This window comes from Furipterus horrens, unplaced genomic scaffold (genome assembly GCF_987537825.1).
Source record: "Furipterus horrens unplaced genomic scaffold, mFurHor1.1.pri manual_scaffold_4, whole genome shotgun sequence".
NCBI classification, from domain to species: Eukaryota; Metazoa; Chordata; class Mammalia; order Chiroptera; family Furipteridae; genus Furipterus; species Furipterus horrens.
In genome coordinates this window covers 53,254,776-53,273,604 of record NW_028327174.1, presented here as the reverse complement: position 1 = coordinate 53,273,604, position 18,829 = coordinate 53,254,776, and the positions used below count along the sequence as shown (strand labels likewise).

The 18,829-nt window shown below is 46.0% G+C and overlaps 3 protein-coding genes across 5 annotated transcripts; 1 reads left to right on the top strand and 2 right to left on the bottom strand.

Moving 5' to 3' along the window:
• The first annotated feature begins 407 nt into the window (after window positions 1-407).
• Window positions 408-10,622, top strand: AAAS (aladin WD repeat nucleoporin). 2 transcript variants are annotated; one of them, XM_090273257.1, is made up of 16 exons: window positions 408-649; window positions 1,299-1,426; window positions 2,866-2,921; window positions 3,224-3,315; window positions 3,491-3,537; window positions 3,790-3,888; window positions 4,174-4,317; window positions 7,768-7,888; window positions 8,545-8,669; window positions 8,856-8,916; window positions 9,050-9,140; window positions 9,325-9,439; window positions 9,523-9,590; window positions 9,948-10,029; window positions 10,147-10,231; window positions 10,366-10,622. In XM_090273257.1, exons 1-16 carry the CDS (start codon window positions 527-529, stop codon window positions 10,588-10,590), a joined length of 1,662 nt encoding a protein of 553 aa, XP_090129383.1. In that variant the 5' UTR covers window positions 408-526; the 3' UTR covers window positions 10,591-10,622. The 2 variants fall into 2 exon arrangements, with proteins under 2 accessions (XP_090129383.1, XP_090129384.1); XM_090273258.1 differs by having other exon boundaries at window positions 409-649; window positions 9,346-9,439.
• A 300-nt stretch (window positions 10,623-10,922) lies between these two features.
• MYG1 (MYG1 exonuclease) lies at window positions 10,923-15,134 on the bottom strand. Of its 2 annotated transcripts, none has more exons than XM_090273255.1 (7): window positions 14,886-15,134; window positions 14,597-14,709; window positions 13,394-13,553; window positions 11,790-11,942; window positions 11,535-11,657; window positions 11,251-11,306; window positions 10,923-11,137 (listed from the first exon to the last, which is right to left on the bottom strand). In XM_090273255.1, exons 1-7 carry the CDS (start codon window positions 15,093-15,095, stop codon window positions 10,939-10,941), a joined length of 1,014 nt encoding a protein of 337 aa, XP_090129381.1. In that variant the 5' UTR covers window positions 15,096-15,134; the 3' UTR covers window positions 10,923-10,938. The 2 variants fall into 2 exon arrangements, with proteins under 2 accessions (XP_090129381.1, XP_090129380.1); XM_090273254.1 differs by having other exon boundaries at window positions 11,251-11,432; window positions 14,886-15,133.
• A 207-nt stretch (window positions 15,135-15,341) lies between these two features.
• PFDN5 (prefoldin subunit 5) lies at window positions 15,342-18,263 on the bottom strand. Its single transcript, XM_090273256.1, has 6 exons — window positions 18,162-18,263; window positions 17,868-17,970; window positions 17,535-17,566; window positions 16,549-16,623; window positions 16,328-16,433; window positions 15,342-15,530 (listed from the first exon to the last, which is right to left on the bottom strand). The coding sequence occupies exons 1-6, from the start codon at window positions 18,231-18,233 to the stop codon at window positions 15,457-15,459; spliced, it is 462 nt and encodes a 153-aa protein (XP_090129382.1). The 5' UTR covers window positions 18,234-18,263; the 3' UTR covers window positions 15,342-15,456.
• Window positions 18,264-18,829: the final 566 nt, after the last annotated feature.

The following is an 18,829-nucleotide window of genomic DNA, read 5'->3' as shown; positions in this document are numbered from 1 at the left end:
TCCCCCCCTTTCCTTCCAGGATGTTTAACCCTGTGGGCCCTAGGTTCCGAAGGGCCCAACACTGGCTCTCAAGGTCTCTTTTTCTTCTTCTGGAGGCTTTCCAGTCAGGTGCCCGTGTGACAGACAGTCTGTATTTAACTCGGGGCGATCCACTGTCCTGGGAGGGTTTAACTAGGTACTTCCATGAACGTGGCTTATTTTGGGGTTTACAAAAGTTGAGAGAGTGGGAGACTGTGTTGGGGAATTTGGAACTGGGAAAAACAACTCTCTGACCCTTAACTAAGGGTTGGCCCTACAGATGTGTCCCCGTTTCCCCTCCAGCCGCCAGGCGGCGCGAGAGAAAGCTCTGGTAGGCTTTCCCCTGACTGCGCATGCGTCCTTCTGGGTTATTCTCTTCAGTTCCGTTGAGCGTTGCAACGCTGTTTGTCCCAGGCGGCTTTCCGTACGCATCCGAATCTAGCCCGGGAACTAAGAGAGGAGTGGGATCCGGGAGTTTGCCGACTCCGGACGTCTTCGCGAACCGCAGATGTGCTCCCTGGGGTTGTTCCCTCCGCCTCCGCCTAGCGGTCAAGTCACCCTATACGAGCATAATAACGAGCTGGTGACGGGCAATAGCTACGAGAGTCCGCCTTCTGACTTCCGGGGCCAGGTGGCCTGGTCGAGGAGGGAGGGGACCTACCGGTGTGGGGCGGAGTCATGGAGAACCGGGGACCCGAGGCTGCGCAGCGGGATCGGGGTGGCGGTCTGTCCTTCGGTGGACTGCAAACCGCCTGGCCTGGGTTGAAGAGGAATAGAAGGGGAGGAATATACTTTAGAGCTGAGATTGGACGGTGGGGCATGATGAGGAGCTGTGGGGAGACCTAGAGGGAGTGGAGAGAATCTGAGGGTAAATCTAGGGAACATGAAGGTGCAGGAGAAGTACTGAAAAATTAGGAAGAGTGTCTGAGAGAACTGCAAAGCACAGTCTGAAGCGTTTTTTATCCGTGGTGTTCCTGGGAAGGAAAAGAAAGAAAAACTGGCGTTTATTGAGGGTTTGCTTGGTTAGAAGGAGACACTGAGCCAGATGTTCACAAATATTATGCTTTAATAATCACAGCAACCCTGTGAAACATTATTGTAGTTTTACAGGTAAGGGAGCTAAGACCTGTTTTCTGGTTTCTCAAGTGTTATATTTTGGGAAACGGGTCTCTGGAGCTTATTATCCTTAGTCCAGCCATGGGTTGGAGATAGCAGGGAGTTCAGTAGGAATCTGGGAAAGAGACTAACTCATTTTCACACCTCTCACTTCTGGGCTATAGTGGATCAATTTTCCTGTCCTAAACCTGTCTAAGGATCCCCTGAAGACCCCTGGGAGGCTGGACCATGGCACAAGAACTGCTTTCATTCATCATCGGGAGCAAGTGTGGAAGAGGTGCATCAATATTTGGTGAGACATGGCAAAGGGTCTCCTGGGTCACTGTCTACAGATCCTGGAGAAAATGAGGTCACCACCCCTCTCCCTCTGGCTGCTAGGCTCTCCCTAGCTCAGAGTGGTATATCACTCAAATTATCAGTCCTTATTGTAGAACTCAAGGCTGTGTAACAGTATTTTCATTTCATGTCCAATGACTTGCCTTGCTTTATGATTTATGTGAACTTGCTCCCTATCCCCACCTCATGTTAATGCCACCTTCTGAGCCTTTACCAGAAGCTCAGCAAGGTGAGGAGGTATAAGATTGCAGTGAATAATCTTGTACATAAGTCATTCATTTTGCACATGTAGGAGTGGAGCCATAATGCCTGGGTTCAGTTCCTGGCTGCATCACTTTTTAGCTATGACCTTGGGCAAATTAATCACTCTGTCCCTCAGTTTTCTTCCTCTGTAATATGGAACCTATCTTACAAGGTTGTAGTGATAATTAAAGAAGTTAGTAGATGTAAAACACTTATAGAACAGTGTCTGGCCTGTATTAATCCCTTCAAAAGTTAGCCATTATCTTTGTCACGTGTAGAGTGAATTCTAGAAATGAAGTAGCTGGGTTCCAAGGCTGTGTTTATTTGTAATTTCATGTGCTGTTGTCAGATAGTCCTCTATTGAAATTGTGTGTGTATTTACAGTCCTACCAGCAGTGTGTGAGAATGCCTGTTTCCCAACACATGTGCTATCAAACTTGGATATTTGTTGTTATAGTAGGCTTTAATTTGTATGTCTGTTTGTGTGAGTTAAGTTAAACATCATTTCATTTTTTAAAAATTTAAGTTTTTAAAATTTAATCTTTATTGTATTTTTTCCCTGTTACCATTTATTTCCTTTATACCACCCCCGTTCCAGCAATCACCGCACTGCTGACCATGTCCATGTGTCCTTTTTCTCACCATCATTTCATTGTCTGAAACCCATTCAGTCCTGGACCCTTTTTCACTTTCTGCCTCTTCAGCTGCTGCTTCTCTTCCGTGATATCCCTTAAATGTTAGTGTCCTGAGCTGGAATTGGCAACTGATGCTCCACACCTGGGTGTTCACTTGTGTGCCAAACACCCCCTCTAAATCTACAGCCACACTGATCTTTCTAAAATGCCTCTGTTTAGTATCCTTCTGTAGCTTTCCATTCACTGTCTTAGGGTAAGTCTTCACTTCTTGTCCTGCTCACAAAGCCGTGAGAGACACCTGAGCCTTAGTTGCCTTCTTGGTAAAAAGGGCAGAATACCCATTTTTGTGTGATAGTTAAATGAAAGGACTGTATATAAAGTGTATGGCAAATAGTTGCCACTCAATGAATGTGAATTCTCTTATTTGTAGTACATATTTATTGAGCGAATGAATGAAATTTGTAGAAGTTAGACTGAAGAGATCAGAGAAATCTGACTCACAGCTTCCTCTCATCAGGCGTGATGTGGGTCTGTTTGGGGTGCTGAATGAAATTGCAGACTCGGAGGAAGAGGGTAAGTATTTTTCCCTCCAGCCCTCTCTAGTTTGCCGTGGACATCTTCCCTCCATATTCTCCCCAACTCATCGTGGCACCTGTTGGCCAAGCCCCTTTTCCTTTAGCCCTATTTTCCTTGGCCCCGTTGTCTGCGCTGCTGCCATCTTCACTTTTCCCCTCTGCCTACCTTGCTCACCCCAGAGTGTGTGTCCAGAAGCACTTGTTGGGTGGAAGGACCTGGGAAGTGCTCATCTCACAAAGAGGGTACCCAGCAAGAGCCCTGTGAATGGCTTAATCACAGCTGCTTCCTCAACCCCACAGTGTTCGAGTGGGTGAAGACTGTGTCCAGCTGGGCACTGGCACTCTGCCGATGGGCCTCCTCTCTTCATGGGTCCCTGTTCCCACACCTGTCTGTAAGTTTGGCTTCCTCCCCTGACCTTTCCTATTCCCACCACCCTCTCCATTTTCTATCCCTTAAGGGCAGAGTGGGGTGGGAAGCCTGTAGAAGGTGGGAGGGGTCCAGTGGGGACATTGAGGGGATGAGCTCCTTTTGTTCCAGTGCCTCCTCTATCTGATTTGATCTTACAGCTCAGGAGTGAAGATCTGATTGCTGAATTTGCCCAAGTTACAAATTGGTGAGTTTACAAGCTCTGGGACTTTTGTAGGAAGTCCTGAACCTTGCAGCTTCTTTTGCGGAGAGGGAAGTCTATGTACAGACTCCTGCCATCTCTTTTCTGACTGCCGTCCACATTCTCCTTCTACCTTCCAAAAAAAGAAATAAAAAGTGGGGAAAAAAAAAAAGTCCACATGTTAAAGGGAATCGGAGCTTCTGGGCTGGGGTAAAGGAATGTGTAAGTTTGGGCTTTTCATGCTCATTTCTGCCTCAGGTCCAGCTGCTGCTTGCGGGTCTTTGCATGGCACCCCCACACCAACAAGTTTGCGGTGGCCCTGCTAGATGACTCGATCCGTGTGTATAATGTCAACAGGTATGTGGGGACCTTCTGGGTAGGCTCTGACTCTTCAGTCCCCATAGATTAGTCTCCACTTCCCTCTCCAGCCTTGCTCTCATGGGAGTCCTGCAGTTCCTGGTCCTGGTCCACAGGGCTCCTTCCAGAACTATCTGTGTCCTCTATCCAGATATAACCATTATCTTATTCTTCTGTCCCACAATACCTCTGGGCCTGGGTGATGAGCTTTCTTCTCTGTGGATTCGCCTTTCAGCTGGACTTAGTGTCCCTGCTTTGACACGGTCCCCTACTCTTTCACTTCAGCACCATAGTCCCCTCTCTGAAGCACCGGCTGCAGCGAAATGTGGCAGCCCTCTCCTGGAAGCCCCTCAGTGCCTCTGTCTTGGCTGTGGCCTGCCAGAGCTGCATTCTTGTCTGGACCCTGGACCCCACCTCCTTGTCTACCAGGTGAGTCCTCACTCTTGTCTTACCTTGGCCTGAGGTTGTGGCCTTGCTAAGGGCAGTGAAGCAGTTTGGAAGGAGATTTATCCTCACAGCAGTTCCCATGGAGGGGGTAAAGAAAGGGACAGAAATAGAGGCTTCTGGGATTGTGGGAAGTTGTCTCTATGAATTACAGAGTTGGAAAGATGATCTCTTTTAGAGAACTGTCAGATATAGGTTTAAAGGAAGATGGGAAGGGAGTTAATATGGTTATAAGTTGAAACCAATGAAATTGGAAAAATAATACCTAGGAGAACTAAATACAAACCAGAGACTGGTTATGAGAGTTCTGTCTAATTGTCAAACAAAAGATAATCTCCATACTATTTGAACTAATACAGATCATAGAAAAATTTGGAAATTCTCCTGATTTTTTTTCTTTTAATAAACTTAATTCTGGCATAATTTTAGGTTTTTACAAAAGTTGCAAAGATAGTACAGAATTTTGGTCTAAGCTGGTGCGGCTCAGTTGGTTGGAGCGTCATCCCATACACTAAAAGGTTGGGGGTTTGATCCCTGGGCAGGGCATGTATGGGAGGCTACTAATCTATGTTCCTCTCTCCCTTCTGATCTCTCTAAAATCAATAAACATATATTTTTTAAAGAGATAGTACAGAATTTTGGTATACTCTACCCAGTTTTCTCATTTTTCTTTCAAGATTTATTTATTTTTAGAGAGAGGGGGAGGGAGGGAGCAAGAGGGAGAGAGACATCCATGTGTGAGAGATACATCAATTGATCGCCTCTCGCATGCAACCCAGGCACATGCCCTGACCAGGAATTGAACCAGCAACCTCCTGATTCGCAGGCTGGTGCTCAGTCCACTGAGCCACACCAGCCAGGGCTCTTGTTTTTTAAAACTTTTTCATCCTTACCTGAGGACATGCGTATTGATTTTAGATGAGGAGCATGCAGGGAGAGAGAGAGGGAGAGAAACATCAATGTGAGAGCGAATTGTCAGTCATTACCTCTCATACCCACCCCAACTGGGGACAAACCTACAACCTAGGTATGTGCCCTGACTGGGAGTCTGATCTGCAACCCTTCCCTTTATGGGCTGACGCTCCAACCAACTGAGCCACAATGGCCAGGGCTACTTTCCCCACTTTTCACATATTGCCATGTTATATGTGTCAAAAGTAAGGAACTGACATTTGCACATTGTTATTAACTAAACTCCAGACTTTGTTCAGATTTCACCATTCTTTCCATTAATGTCCTCTGTCCCAGGATAGCTAATTTAACCCAAAACCTAAATCTGACAATAGTTATACAAGAAAGAAAATATTTGAGCATAGTCAAAAGTCCTAAATAAAATATTAGCAAATAGAGTCCAAAAGAATATTTACAAAAATCTTAACCAAGTAGGATATTCCAGAAATTAAAGACTATTTATCATTAGAAAATCTCTTCACGTGGTTTATTAATTAGCAAATTAATGGAGTGAAATGCTTATATCAATAAATGGCCTCCAAAAGCAGACATTCCAGTTGAAAATACAAAATAAAATAGGAATACAAAGAGACAACCTAAACATAAGCATATTTACTCAAAATCAGTAGCTATCATATAAAACTGAAATATGAAATACTAAAGGTATTTCCAATAATGTCAAACTAAAGACAGAGATATCATTGTCACTGTTATTAACCAACATTATTTTTGGAGGTTCTAGGGAGTGCAATAATACAAGAAAAAGAAATATGGTAAAATCTTGAAAAAGAAGAGAATTATTCTTATTTGAAGATGGTAAGATTTTTTTGAAGATGATACAATTTTATATCTTGATAAAACGGGATTCAACTAAAACTCTTTGCTCTAATAAGAAATTTAAATGTAGTAAGGTGACTGGATCCAAGCCACTGAAAATGTAATAGCTTTCCCATATACCAACAATAACCAGGTGAGAAATTAAAACTAAAAAAAATTCTATTTACAATAGGTGCAACAGTTACAAAGTTACTAGGAAAAAAATTGTTAAGTTTATTCACTGTAGTAGACATCTGAAGAAAGTTGAAGAATATTAAACAACAGCTGAATAAATGGAGACAAGCTATATTCCTGGATAGGAAAATATCAAGCAGACAAAAAAATAATGTGAACATAAATGAAAGGACTAGAAGAATATATAAAGATATCAGATTAAGTGTACATCCAATCAGAATTCTGCTGGGTTTTGTTTGTTGTGAACTGGACAAAATTTAAGAGTTTTTATGAAAGATTAAATGTGAAAAAACTGCTAAGAAAAAAGTTTGACAAGGAAGAATATTGAGTGAAACTTGCCCTACCAGGTATTAAAATATTTCATGAAGTTATAGTAATAGTTATTGGCCCTGGCTGGTGTGGCTCAGTGGATTGAGTGCTGGCCTGCGAACAGAAAGGTTGCCAGTTCGATCCCCAGTCAGAGCATATGTCTGCATTGCATGTGAGAGGCAACCAATTGATGTATCTCCCGCACATCAATGTTGCTCTCCCTCTCTTTCTCCCTCCCTTCCCCGCTTTCTAAAACTGAATTTTTTTTTTTTTTAAAAAACAGGTTATTGGTGTAATAATAGGCACACAGATCAGTGTAACAGTAGCATTCAGGAACAGATCTAAGAATATATGGAAATTTAATAAATGATATATTTGGCTTTTTACTGAAAAAACGTTTATATTAGATTTTTTTTTTAAAGTGGTGATGGGATAATTGACAATCGATTTAGAAAATAATAGTCCTTGCTTCACAGTTTACAAATAAATAAATACCAAGCAGACAAAAGATTAAAAATAAAAGGACTAGAATATTTTTGCCCATTCAGAATAATAGTATTATTAAAATTAAGATGTTCAATACTACCTAGTACTAGCAAGAGTAGGAAAACAGGTACTTTTATACAGTTGATGAGAAAGTATAGTAGTGCAAACTTTTCAGAAAATAATTTGTTGGCATATTTATTTTTTAAAAGTTGCAAGCCTTTTTTTTTCTTTTAAGATTTTATTTATTTTTAGAGGGGAAGGGAGGGAGAAAGAGTGAGAGAAACAACGTGTGGTTGCCTCTCGCACGCCTGCATCTGGGGTCCCGGCCTGCAACCCAGGCATATATCCTGACTGGGAATCAAACTGGAGACCCCTTGATTCACAGGCTGGCACTCAATCCACTGAGCCACACCAACCAGGGCCCTTTTTTAACCCCCAATTCCGTTAGTACTGTTGTACACAAATAATAACATGAGTAAAGATACAGAGAATATTTTTGCAGCATTGTTTATAATAGATAAAATTATGTACAATTGAAATGTCCTTCTGTGGAGGCATGCCTGAATAAATTAATCTGTTCAGTGGACTACAGTGGAGCCACTAAAAATGAGGTTGTTTTTTGTGAACTGGAAAGGTAACTATTATGTTCTGACTCCATACTCTGTTTCCTCTTTGCAGACCCTCATCTGGCTGTGCCCAAGTGCTCTCTCACCCTGGGCACACACCCGTCACCAGTTTGGCCTGGGCCCCCAGTGGGGGGCGGCTGCTCTCAGCTTCCCCTGTGGATGCTGCTATCTTGGTGTGTTGGTCCCCACCCCTCTTTTGGTCCTTTCAGCCATCCCTCAGATTGAGGAAAGAACCTGGTGGTGGAGGGAGAGGAACAATTGTCCATTCAGTTTTTTGTTTTTTTTTTTTAAATCCTGAGGCACGTCCTCTGACCAGGAATTGAACCAGCTATCTATTGGTTTATGGGAGGCTGCTCCAACCAAGCTACACCAGCCAGGGCTATCTATTCAGTCTGAAACTTACCCATGGAAGGAGCTGCATCATCCAGATTCATACTTAAAATTCTGTCTGCTATACAGTAGCCCCTTGCTATATTGCAGTTCACTTATTGTGGCCTTGCTGTATTTTTAAAAAGATTATATTTAATTATTTATCGCGGATTTTTTGCTGTATCGCAGGATTTTGCGGTACTGTATACGTATGTTGTTAAAGTTACATAGGTTTAAGAGTGTAGAATATGTTTAAGGTTCCTACTTTGAGGAGGGGGGCGGGTCTCGAACTAATACCCGCGATGAGTGAGGGAATACTGTAATTGTAAACATAAAACTTATTTCCGCCTGTTTTAACAGCCCCTTTCCAATTCTTTGTACCGTAAGGAAGGGGAGCTCCCTGTGAGATGATAGGGGTGCTTGAGTTTCCTGTCTCACTCTCTTGACCCTACTCTCCTAGGTATGGGATGTCTCAACAGAGACCTGTGTCCCCCTCCTCTGGTTTCGGGGAGGTGGGGTTACCAACCTGCTCTGGTCCCCAGATGGTAGCAAAGTCCTGGCTTCCACTCCTTCAGCTGTCTTTCGGTGAGTGGGAGGGGGACAGAAGGGGGGCAAGAATGACCTGGAGAAAGGCACTTGACCCCTGGAACTTCCAGCAGGAAGGACCTTCTGTCCCCATTTCTGTTTTTTAATCTGACTCTGGGACTGACAGGGGAGGGAAGTTTGTTCTGGAACAAGAGGTCCTAAGCTGTGATCTACTCTCTGGTGCAGAGTCTGGGAGGCCCAGATGTGGACTTGTGAGAGGTGGCCTACCCTGTCTGGGCGATGTCAGGTAACATTCACAGAAGCTGGGGAAGAGATGGGCCCCTGGTCTCCCAAGCTTGTCTCCCCACCTCCTATACTTCTTTTCCTCCTACATTCCTTTATAGACCACCTTTCCCCTGCCTTTTGCTTCCTGATCCCAGACTGGCTGTTGGAGCCCAGATGGAAACCGGCTGCTGTTCACTGTATTGGGGGAACCACTGATTTACTCCTTGTCATTCCCAGAACGTTGTGGTGAGTTAGGGGAAACACTTTAGGATGCAGGCCATCTGGGGTAGTCAGAGGGAGGCAGGACCCCCTCTGGAATGTTACTCTGAAGGATAAAGGGAAGTAAAACAACTCAGGAGACTTAAGGTGTTGATGCCTGTAATGGAGAGGCAGCAGGAGACAAGTCAGAGGCCTATTTCCTGTACTTCAGAGCCTCTGGCCTTATCTCCAGGTGAGGGAAAGGGGCGAGTTGGAGGTGCAAAATCGGCAACAATTGTGGCAGATCTGTCTGAGACAACAGTACAGACACCAGATGGAGAGGAAAGGTGAGCTGAATGGGTGAGGGAGACCAGTGGAAGGTGGGAGGGACCATGCTGAACCCTCCCAACCCTATTTTTCTGGCCCATAGACTTGGGGGAGAGGCTCACTCCATGGTCTGGGACCCCAGTGGGGAGCGTTTGGCTGTGCTCATGAAAGGTAAGAGGTGGGGAGGAAGGACTTTGCTCAGGCCCTAGCCATCTTACTATTGTGTCCATGCCTTGGCTGCAGTTCTCTGCCCTTGCTCTGGGATTCTACCTCGAGTTCCTTCCTGTCCCTGCATCCATTTTTTTATTTTTAAAGATTTTATTTACTTTTAGAGAGAGGGGAGGGGAGGGGAGGAAGAGAGGAGAGAAACATCAATCAGTTGCCTCTCATACATCCCCAACTGGGGACCTGGCCCACAGCCCAGGCATGTGCCCTGACTGGGAATTAAACTGGTGACCTTTTGGTTTGCAGGCTGGTGCTTGGTCCACTGAGTCACACCAGCCAGGGTCCTACATCCATTTCTTACAGGAAATCCACGGGTCCAGGATGGTAGGCCAGTCATTCTCCTTTTTTGTACTCGAAACAGCCCTGTGTTTGAGCTACTTCCTTGGTAAGTGCTGGGCAGGCCATTAGGTCTGGGCTACTCACTAGCCTTCCCTCACTAAACCTACATCCTGCCTATGTCTCTAGTTGCCTGCTTACTTTTTCATTTTTCTTCTTCCCTTAGTGGCATTATCCAAGGGGAGCCAGGAGCCCAGGCCCAGCTCATCACTTTCCATCCTTCCTTCAACAAAGGGGCTCTGCTCACTGTGGTGAGGAGACCAGATTCCTGGGGTTTTTGGAAGTGGGGTGGAGGACCTGAGGGCCTTGGCTGCTGTGTGGCTCTGCCATATGGTTTTCTTTGAGACCAGTCTCTGACGAAGACTTTTTTCCTCTCTCTCTGCAGTGCTGGTCCACAGGCCGAATTGCCCACATCCCTATGTACTTTGTCAATGCCCAGTTTCCACATTTTAGCCCAGCGCTTGGCCGAACCCAAGAGCCCCGAGGTGGGGGTGGAGGTTCTATTCATGATCTGCCCCTCTTTACTGAGACATCCCCAACCTCTGCTCCTTGGGACCCTCTCCCAGGGCCACCACCTGCTTGGTCCCACTCTCCTCATTCCCATTTCTAATAATAAAAATTTCCTTCTGTGTTTTCCACTCAGTTATGAGACTCTTTTCAAGGGAACTGCATTGAAATATAGAGAAGAAAAAAAGGGATACATTTTAGGTTAAGATCTTGGTTCTATCAGTTTTTAGCCACTGCTTGTGAATTTGGTCAAGTTATTTAACTTTCAGAACTGGATAGCTGTCAAATGATTAGGAAAGCAAAGCTGAGAAAATATCAATGTGCCTGAAGGTCTGTCATAGGCTCTGGCACATAATAAGAGGTTTCACTTTTCTCAAGTTTCAGCAAGTTCCCAGAATGGTGCAGGGCAGAAATGTGGCAAGGACTTGGTCAGTATGAGGTGGAAGAAATTTTATTGGGTGAGGGGACTTGTGGGAGGCACAGGTGCTGAGTGCTGGGCCAAGGTGGCACGGGCCATGCTCAAGGCCCCCTCTCGGGTGCGGTGTCCACCAATGAAGCCACTGGCATGGACAAAGACGCAGCCGGGAATTCCACTGACCTGGTCCAGAGCCTCATCCCGAAGACCCCGCCATGACTCCGGCAGGGGCAGCCTACAATTGAACAGAAAGTGGAAATTGGTAGAGCAGAGGCCAAGGTTAGTGGCCTCTTCTGATAGTGTGGCAACAGGCTTGAAGGTCTGCAGGGTGGTCCCCAACGGCCTTACCTGCTCTGGAATGAATGGAGCTCCTTGGGCACACACTGCACCCGCCACTGTCCAGCCTGGTCAGTGAAGATAACAAAGGCAATAGTCACTGGGGGCGACAGCCCAGATTCCAGGTGATAGAGGTGCTCTTTCCAGGGGCATCCACCTTTTGCCAGTTCTATCACCTCCCCAGTGGGGTCCACCTGAAAGGAAAGCGAGGCATGTCTGGAAGGCTCAGGGTGGAAGCAGCAGCCTGCCAGTAGTCAGTAATCCCCAAGCTACAGTGCCTCCTCCCAGGGCTGTACCTGGAATCGCTGGGCCAGGGCCTCTTCTACCAAGGCCCGGGCTGGCAGCCAGCTGTACCGGTAGAAGTCTAGTCTCTGCAGAAACTCCTCTTGAACTAGATCCATTGCGCGCTTGAACCCAGCCTAAGGATCATAGGAATCAGAACCATGGTGCTGGTCTGAACTTCGGACTTTGCTAAGTTTGAGGGGTCATCCACTCTCATTTTCTCCCCTGAGGTCTTACATGCCTCCTTCTCCCCCTGGGGCCCTCCTTACCTCCGTGTCTTGGTTGGGCTGGTTCCAGGTAGGATTGAGCCGGGCAACCCGAGCACTCAGTGTAGTGGTCACTGCATATCGAGGCTTTCCCTCTTCCCACTGGGAGATGCCATTGTCTACTGCATCCACCTCCTCCACGAAATTCTCATACATCTACGGCAGCAGGAGAAATGCCCTTGAGGGTGCCTACCATGGCATAATAAAGCTTTACAGGTTTCAAAGTTATGTGCATACACACTCTTCAGTCTTCTCAATGCAATGACCCAGTGAGGATCTCTCAACATCTGGGTGAGAAAAGGGGTAATTGGGGCATCCAGCAGCTTGTTTAAGGTCAGAGAGCTAATAGTACTGGGGTTGGAAATAGGATCATGTTTTCTAATTCAGTGGTCATTCAACTACCACACAAAGCCCTAGCTGAGGCCAGCATATGTGGGGAGGGCGCTGCTGACTTCTGAACAAAGGTCTCAAGTTCCATGAGGGGTTCTATGGTGAGGGAGGGTAAACCTCCAAGGGGGCAGAGTAGGCTACTCAGTGACCTGTTTAATGAGGCCCGGGAGGGTCTGGCCAAGCACATGAGTCAGGTGGGAAAGAATGGGTGTGGATCTAGACATCAAGCGCTGGGGTGTGGTCCCAGAGAAATCCACGACGTGCCACATGGCATCAGTTCTTGCATCTCCTGAGCCTAAAGAAATGGTAGGACAATGCCTCAAGAACTTGGGGGCAGAAACAATTTGGGATCAGTGTTTAATGCAATATTCCTCTACAAAATAGGCCCACATATCAACACGCTACGTGGTATGTAGAAAAAGCGCTACTCTCAAGAGCTGAAAAAGAAACTCCAACCAGATAATGTTAAAACTTGGGTATAATTTAGTTCAATTGCTTAGAAACTCCTCAGCAGTAGAAGGGAAAACTAAGCCAGGCAGTTTACAACCTTAGTATTTCAAAATCTCCAACTTAACCATATTTCTTTACTTTCTTAAGTCATACTAATGCTGTGTCATAGGGGCAGAAGACGGGTAAGTTGAGACAGAGAAGCAAACAGTCTGCAAAAAAACAGCTGAATGGATCATTAGTTTGACTTGTGAACTTCACAAGAGTAGGGGACCAGTAGGTGTCCTCAGAATCACTGAGTTGACATGCATGCCAGGACTAGCTCTGTTCCTTCCACAATAGCAGGAATCTGCTGAACAGTTTTCAGGGGATGCTGGTGGAACCTGAAGACCCTTTCCAACTCATGTGCCTCTGGTGAATTATAGTGGTGCCTAGAATATGCTCCTCTTCCCTTTCAAGGCAGTCAGGACCTCTGATCCACAAGTTTCCAAACATAAGCAGTCTCCTCCATTACCAAGTTGTTGAACAGTCATTTTTTATTTGTGTCATGTCAAGAAAGACTGGGAAACACTGCTTTATGGTTTTCAAAACCCTTTCCCATGTTACCTCATTTACGTGAGAAGATGAGCCTGACTGAGGGAGATGGTAGTGGGCTAGCTCTGGGCCAGGAACTCTAATCTGAAGCCTAGTCCTAAGGGTTATATGAGTACCATTCCCACTTGGCCTGGTGGAGATGCACATGTGGGGCATCTCTGCCTTTGGGTCCCCACCTTGTCATACAGGGTGCCCACCATGCTGTCCTCTTCACTAGTGCCCAGCAACTGGGCCAGCAGCTTGTGCCCGAAGTGCAGATAGATGAGTCCCGCACTGCTCAGCTTGGTCTGCCATGGCTTTCCGGGGGACAGGGAGCTCATGGTCTCCGTGAAAGACCTGAGGAGTACAGGGAGGTGGGGCTGATGCAGAGTTGCCCCAGTTAACCCACAGTGTGTGTGTGCACGTGTAGGCACAAGTGGAGGGAGGGAGGCTGGGGAATACCGCAGGAGATGGAAGGAGATAGCCCAGCTGGAGAGGCTTTGGCTTTTCTTCAGGGGTCCCATAGATCTCAGCTGAGTTTCCATGCGTGCATTTGACAATGGTTAACTCAGTGCTTACTATGTGCCAGATTTTGTGTTTAGACACTAGGGATGAAAAAACCAAGACAGTGTCCCTGTCTTCAAGTTCATCTGCTAAAGGCAGACAAACACAGAAACAACCAAGCAAATGCTCTAGCTAAGATATAAATAAGGAAGGGGGTGAGGTAGGGGGAAGGAGTCAGGAAGAGAGCTTTCAAATCATACCAAAAAGAAAAATTACTGGGTGTTCATCACAAAAAGGTGAGGGAGAAATGGTATTCCAAGTAGAGGAAGCACCATGTACAATGGAACTGTAAGAAAGGCAGCTTGGGTGAGTGGCAAAAAAATGGAAGGGTAAGCAGAGGCTAGATCGTGGCAGGCCTTGTATGCCATACTTTTGGAGTTTGGCCTTCAATTTGTATGTAATGGGAGCCACTGAGAGATTTTTAAGTAGACAAGTGCATGTTAGAAAGAGGATTGTGTCAGCATGGAGAACAGATGCAAGGAGATTACCTGCATTGGTCTGGGTAAGGAAGTGAGGAAGGCAGGAATTTGAATAGCAGTGGGACAGAGAATAGGAAAAAGGTAAGACAGTTGTCAGGGAAGTAGAAATCATAGCTGTAATTTGTAAATAAGCATCAGAATCACCTAGGGAGCTCATTTTTTGTTTTAATGATTTTTATTAAGTATTTTCTTTTTAATTGAACTTATTGGGGTGACATTGGTTAAAATTATATAGATTTCAGGGGTACATACAATTCTACAACGCACCATCTATATGTCGTATTGTGTTTATTATTAAATATTGAGTAAATACAAAAAACTTTATAAAATATACATAAGGTATAAAGAATAACCCACCTTTGGTGATGGTCATATCGGTGTCTTTGAGGGTCATACTCGCCACCCACGTCTACCACGATGTCACAAGAAGCTAGTTTTTCAGGGTCTCGGGTCCGCACAATCTCTGCATCCTGCAGGGGAACACCGGAGGTGAGAAAGTTGCCAAGAGTCGCGCAGGTACGAGGATTAATGTTGGGTTCCCAGGAGAGTCGGGGGAGGGGGTGGGTAGGTAGGAGGAGCATTGCTGCCACCTGAGCTACCATAGGGGCCTGGTAAGGAGCACGTGGGCAGGCCAGATGGACCGTACCCGGTACTTCGACAGGAGGCGTAGCAATGCGCATGCCAGGGCCTCATCGCAGTGGAAGGTGCCGTTGTGCGTCCCGATTAGGGGCGGTGCCATGAGGCTGCTGCGGGGTCGTTTCGAGGGCTGGACTGACTCCAGGTTAAACTTGCGGTGCCGGATAAGGACCGGTGGCGGCAACAGCAGAAAGAGAACACGCAGAAAGCAGCGGCCCATTCAGCTTCTCCCGCGCGAAAAGGGGAGGGGGGCGCCGACCCGGAAAAGGAAGTGCTCACGCAGCCCCACTTCCGCTTGTCAGCCTTTCCCATGGCTACGGGCCCAGCAGGGAGGGTACACTAAGCAGCAAGGGCAAACCTCCCCGCTCTTCAAGATAACACTGCATCAGGCTCTGCGGGGCACACTCAGACCACTGCTCTGCCATTTCTTCACCAGTCCCTTACTTAATGCAAGAAAAGACCAACATTCTGTCCACCTGGAACATTTATTGGCATTACACACAAAACCCTTCTCTTCCCCACCATAAAGTCCCAGGCCCCTGAGGTAGGGGTCCCCTGTGCCAGATTTCTGAAACAAGGTCTTAGGCCTTGGTGGCCTGAGTTGCTCCCAGGGCTGTGAGCTGCTGAATCTTCTGGCTCATCATCTCCATGACAGCTGCGGGGGTGGGGGTGGGGGCAAAAAAAAAAAAAAAGTCAGACCCTAGCCAGTAGCTAAAGGGAAGAACCCAGAGTTAGGGAAAAGCGACGGAAGTTTAAGGACAGGTAGACAGACAGCCAACTACAGTTAATAAAACTTTTAACACAATGATCCACTGTTGGGGACACATACTAACACAAATTTAGAATCTATAATGTGTCAGTAAATAAATATGACAACTGGGATAGGAAGACGAACAAAATACAGTATTAAATGAGTCAGACATAACCAAAAACTGTAATGTGGGAAAGATTTCTGCCTTTAGAACAGTGGATCTCAATCTTGGCTGTGTAACAGAATCACTTGCGGAGTTTTTTAAAAAACACTGAGCCCTGGAATCCCTGCCCACCCCATCCCCACCACTACCCAGCTTGATTTAGTAGGTTCGGAGTGGGCCCAGGCTTTCCTTTCAAACTCCCTCGGTGATTCTAATGCAGAACCATGGTTGCAACTGCCTAGTACTTAAGGCTATATTTCTTTCCTGTGTGTTTATTTACATTTATCTTTTCCCCCATTCCATCTCCATTAAGAACACAGACATTATTCCCTTCCTCTAAATTTCTCAAGCACCCAACTCAGGAATTTATAAATAGTGGGTATGTACTGAACAGGATCTACAGAATAACACATCAAGACACAAAAGAGAAAGATACAGTTTTAATCCAGAAAGGAGACACCCTCATGGTTCATAGTGCAATGCATGTTCTTTATCATGGAGGTAGAAAGGGTGAAGAGATGCCCCATGTCAAGCTTACCCTGTTTCATGGCATGCTTCTCCTGCAGGGCTGGCTGGATTTTCTCCATTTGCTTGGTGAGGAAGTCTATTTTCCTTTTGAAGAAGTCCTTGGCATCCTCAGCTGTCTAAAAGGTCAGAGGTGATGGAGGGGCTAAGAGGAGACCCCATGCTGCCTCTAAATCTTCCCCTATACTTCTTTTCATTGCTCAGAGGGCCATCTACATGGTTCCTTCCACTCACCTTCTCTACATAGTAGCCAGTTCCCACATCGATGAGCACGTGTTCCACATCATGTAGCTTCCCAGGGACATACATCTGAGAAGCAAGGATTAAGGGAAAACTAGCCCAGTATGAGTCACGATTCCTTGTCAGCAAGCCTGCTTAGCCTCCTAAGACCTTCTTTTCTAAAAAGCTAAAAGTCATAGGGACTGAATAATCTGGAGGCTTTAGGATTATACCAAATAAACTCCAAATGTAGAGAGGTGGAGACATTGGCTCCTTATGGAGAAAATTACACACACTGAAACACTCTTGCACTGATCTCACACTCCAAGCAAACAGCCCCTCCAAAATGACTAGACACAGTATTTTCCTACTGTTGTAGAGAAGTAAAAATGAAAAGGCAGCCTCACTTTCCCTCAACACCCTAACCATGAACTAGCTAAATCCTGATGGGTTTAAAGTTTGTTATTTAGCCAAATCCCTACTACACTACTATCTGTGTTCCTCTTTTAGCCTGTCAGTTCTCAGACTTCAGTTTACAGACGCCCTATTGTCATAACTTGATCATTCAAGTAAAACATTCCACAGATAGGCACAATCCAGGTTTTTTAGTAACAGTTTAGGACTAAGCCACAATTAAGCTGAAACCTAGAATTAATACACAGAACCAATTCACTTGTTTCTATGTCCTATTCTATTGCTTATGTCTTCTAAGTTATTAGTAAAAAGTGTAAACCACCAGTTTTTTCTCCACATTATATCATATCCTCAAACAAAAAAAGGAAAATAATCAGACCTCAATTATACATACTCTTTGGTGCCCACAAGGCAATGCTAGATGTTGGCCCCAGGATACAGATAGGAGAACTAGGCAGTGTGTACGGTAAGAGCTCTTAGAATAATGGGGGCACTTTGGAGTCATCAAAACTACCCCCACCCTTTTTTTTGCAGAGGACAGATGAGGGAGAAAGAAGAGGGTTGTATAGTTTCTGTGGAAAGGATACAGAACTCGTCAATGGGACAAGTAATTCTTTCCCTGTGAAAGCAATTTAGACAAACATCTGGGGGAGGCTGGCAGCTCCAACGTTAAGACGTTAAAGGGAATTCCAGCATGGCACAGCGCATATAGTATGAAAAGAACGGAAACGGGCAAGAGGAGCAATGTCCTGTACATTTCAATTCTAGGTAAGCAACATGCAAAATGCTCACAAAGCGATACAGAATACGTAATGGATTGTTTCTCGTCTCAGGTAAGGAAGACTGGTTTAGTTTAGGAGGCGGGACGAGAAGCCGGCTGGCCACATCCCCCAGGTTGCCTTCGCGCGCCTACTCCGTACCCTCATTGCTCTTGTTCAGCACGTTCAGACAGTCCTTGGCTTCCACATACTTGGTTTGTACCACTTTGAGCTGGGCAATGGATGTGGACAAGAACTCCACTTCCTATAGAATTCAGGAGAAAGAATCAGTGTGGGGCTTGAGGGAAAGGGAAGCACTGCCCGAGAAGGGGCGGGGGTTTCGCAGGGGAAGGGAAGCCTCCCCAAATGGGGAGGAATGGGGGGGGGGGCGAGGGCATACGCGTGGGCAGGAGTGATGTGAGGCGGGAAAGGAGTGTCTTTGGGGCCCCTCCCCACCTGGTCCAACTGGTTCTTGAGCATTTCCAGCTGCGGTAGATTCAGCTCGGTGATGTTGACCGACTGCGCCATATTGGGAAGGAGGACTAAGAAAGCGGAAGCCGGCTCTATGAGCAACGCTCTAGGCAGCCTCTGCGCATCTCGATGGCTGCGCCCGAAGGCCTAGCTGCACCAGACTTCTCTATGGTTCTTCGTCTCGGAAGGGGAGTCTGAACTCAGACTTCTCTTCAATTAAAGAGAGCGGCGCTTGCTTTTTCATAAAACATCCCAAGTCTAGCGTAGTAAAGTTGTAGCAAACAGGACTCCTGCCTTCAAGGAACTTAAAAATCGTAAAAGTACTCAGCCCATAACCACAACAGTGCAAAGCAACGAATGCTACTCCATGTGGGTGTTGTAAACCCAGCGACAGGCAAGTATGCTTGTGAAGTTCTCTGGTCAGTGGGAGTGGCATCGGGAAAGTGGTGCTTTGAACAGATGAAGCAGAAGAGTCTGGCGATGGAGAGAACAGTAAGGAGGCACGTTATCAACCAACAAGCACAGCCCAAGGTTTATTAATCAACACATACGTTATATCATGTGCTAGATGTGAGGGCTACATGAACGTGTAAGATATGTGTTCTGAGGAAATTAATGTATTTGGTGAGAGAAAAACCATGCATAAGCAGCAG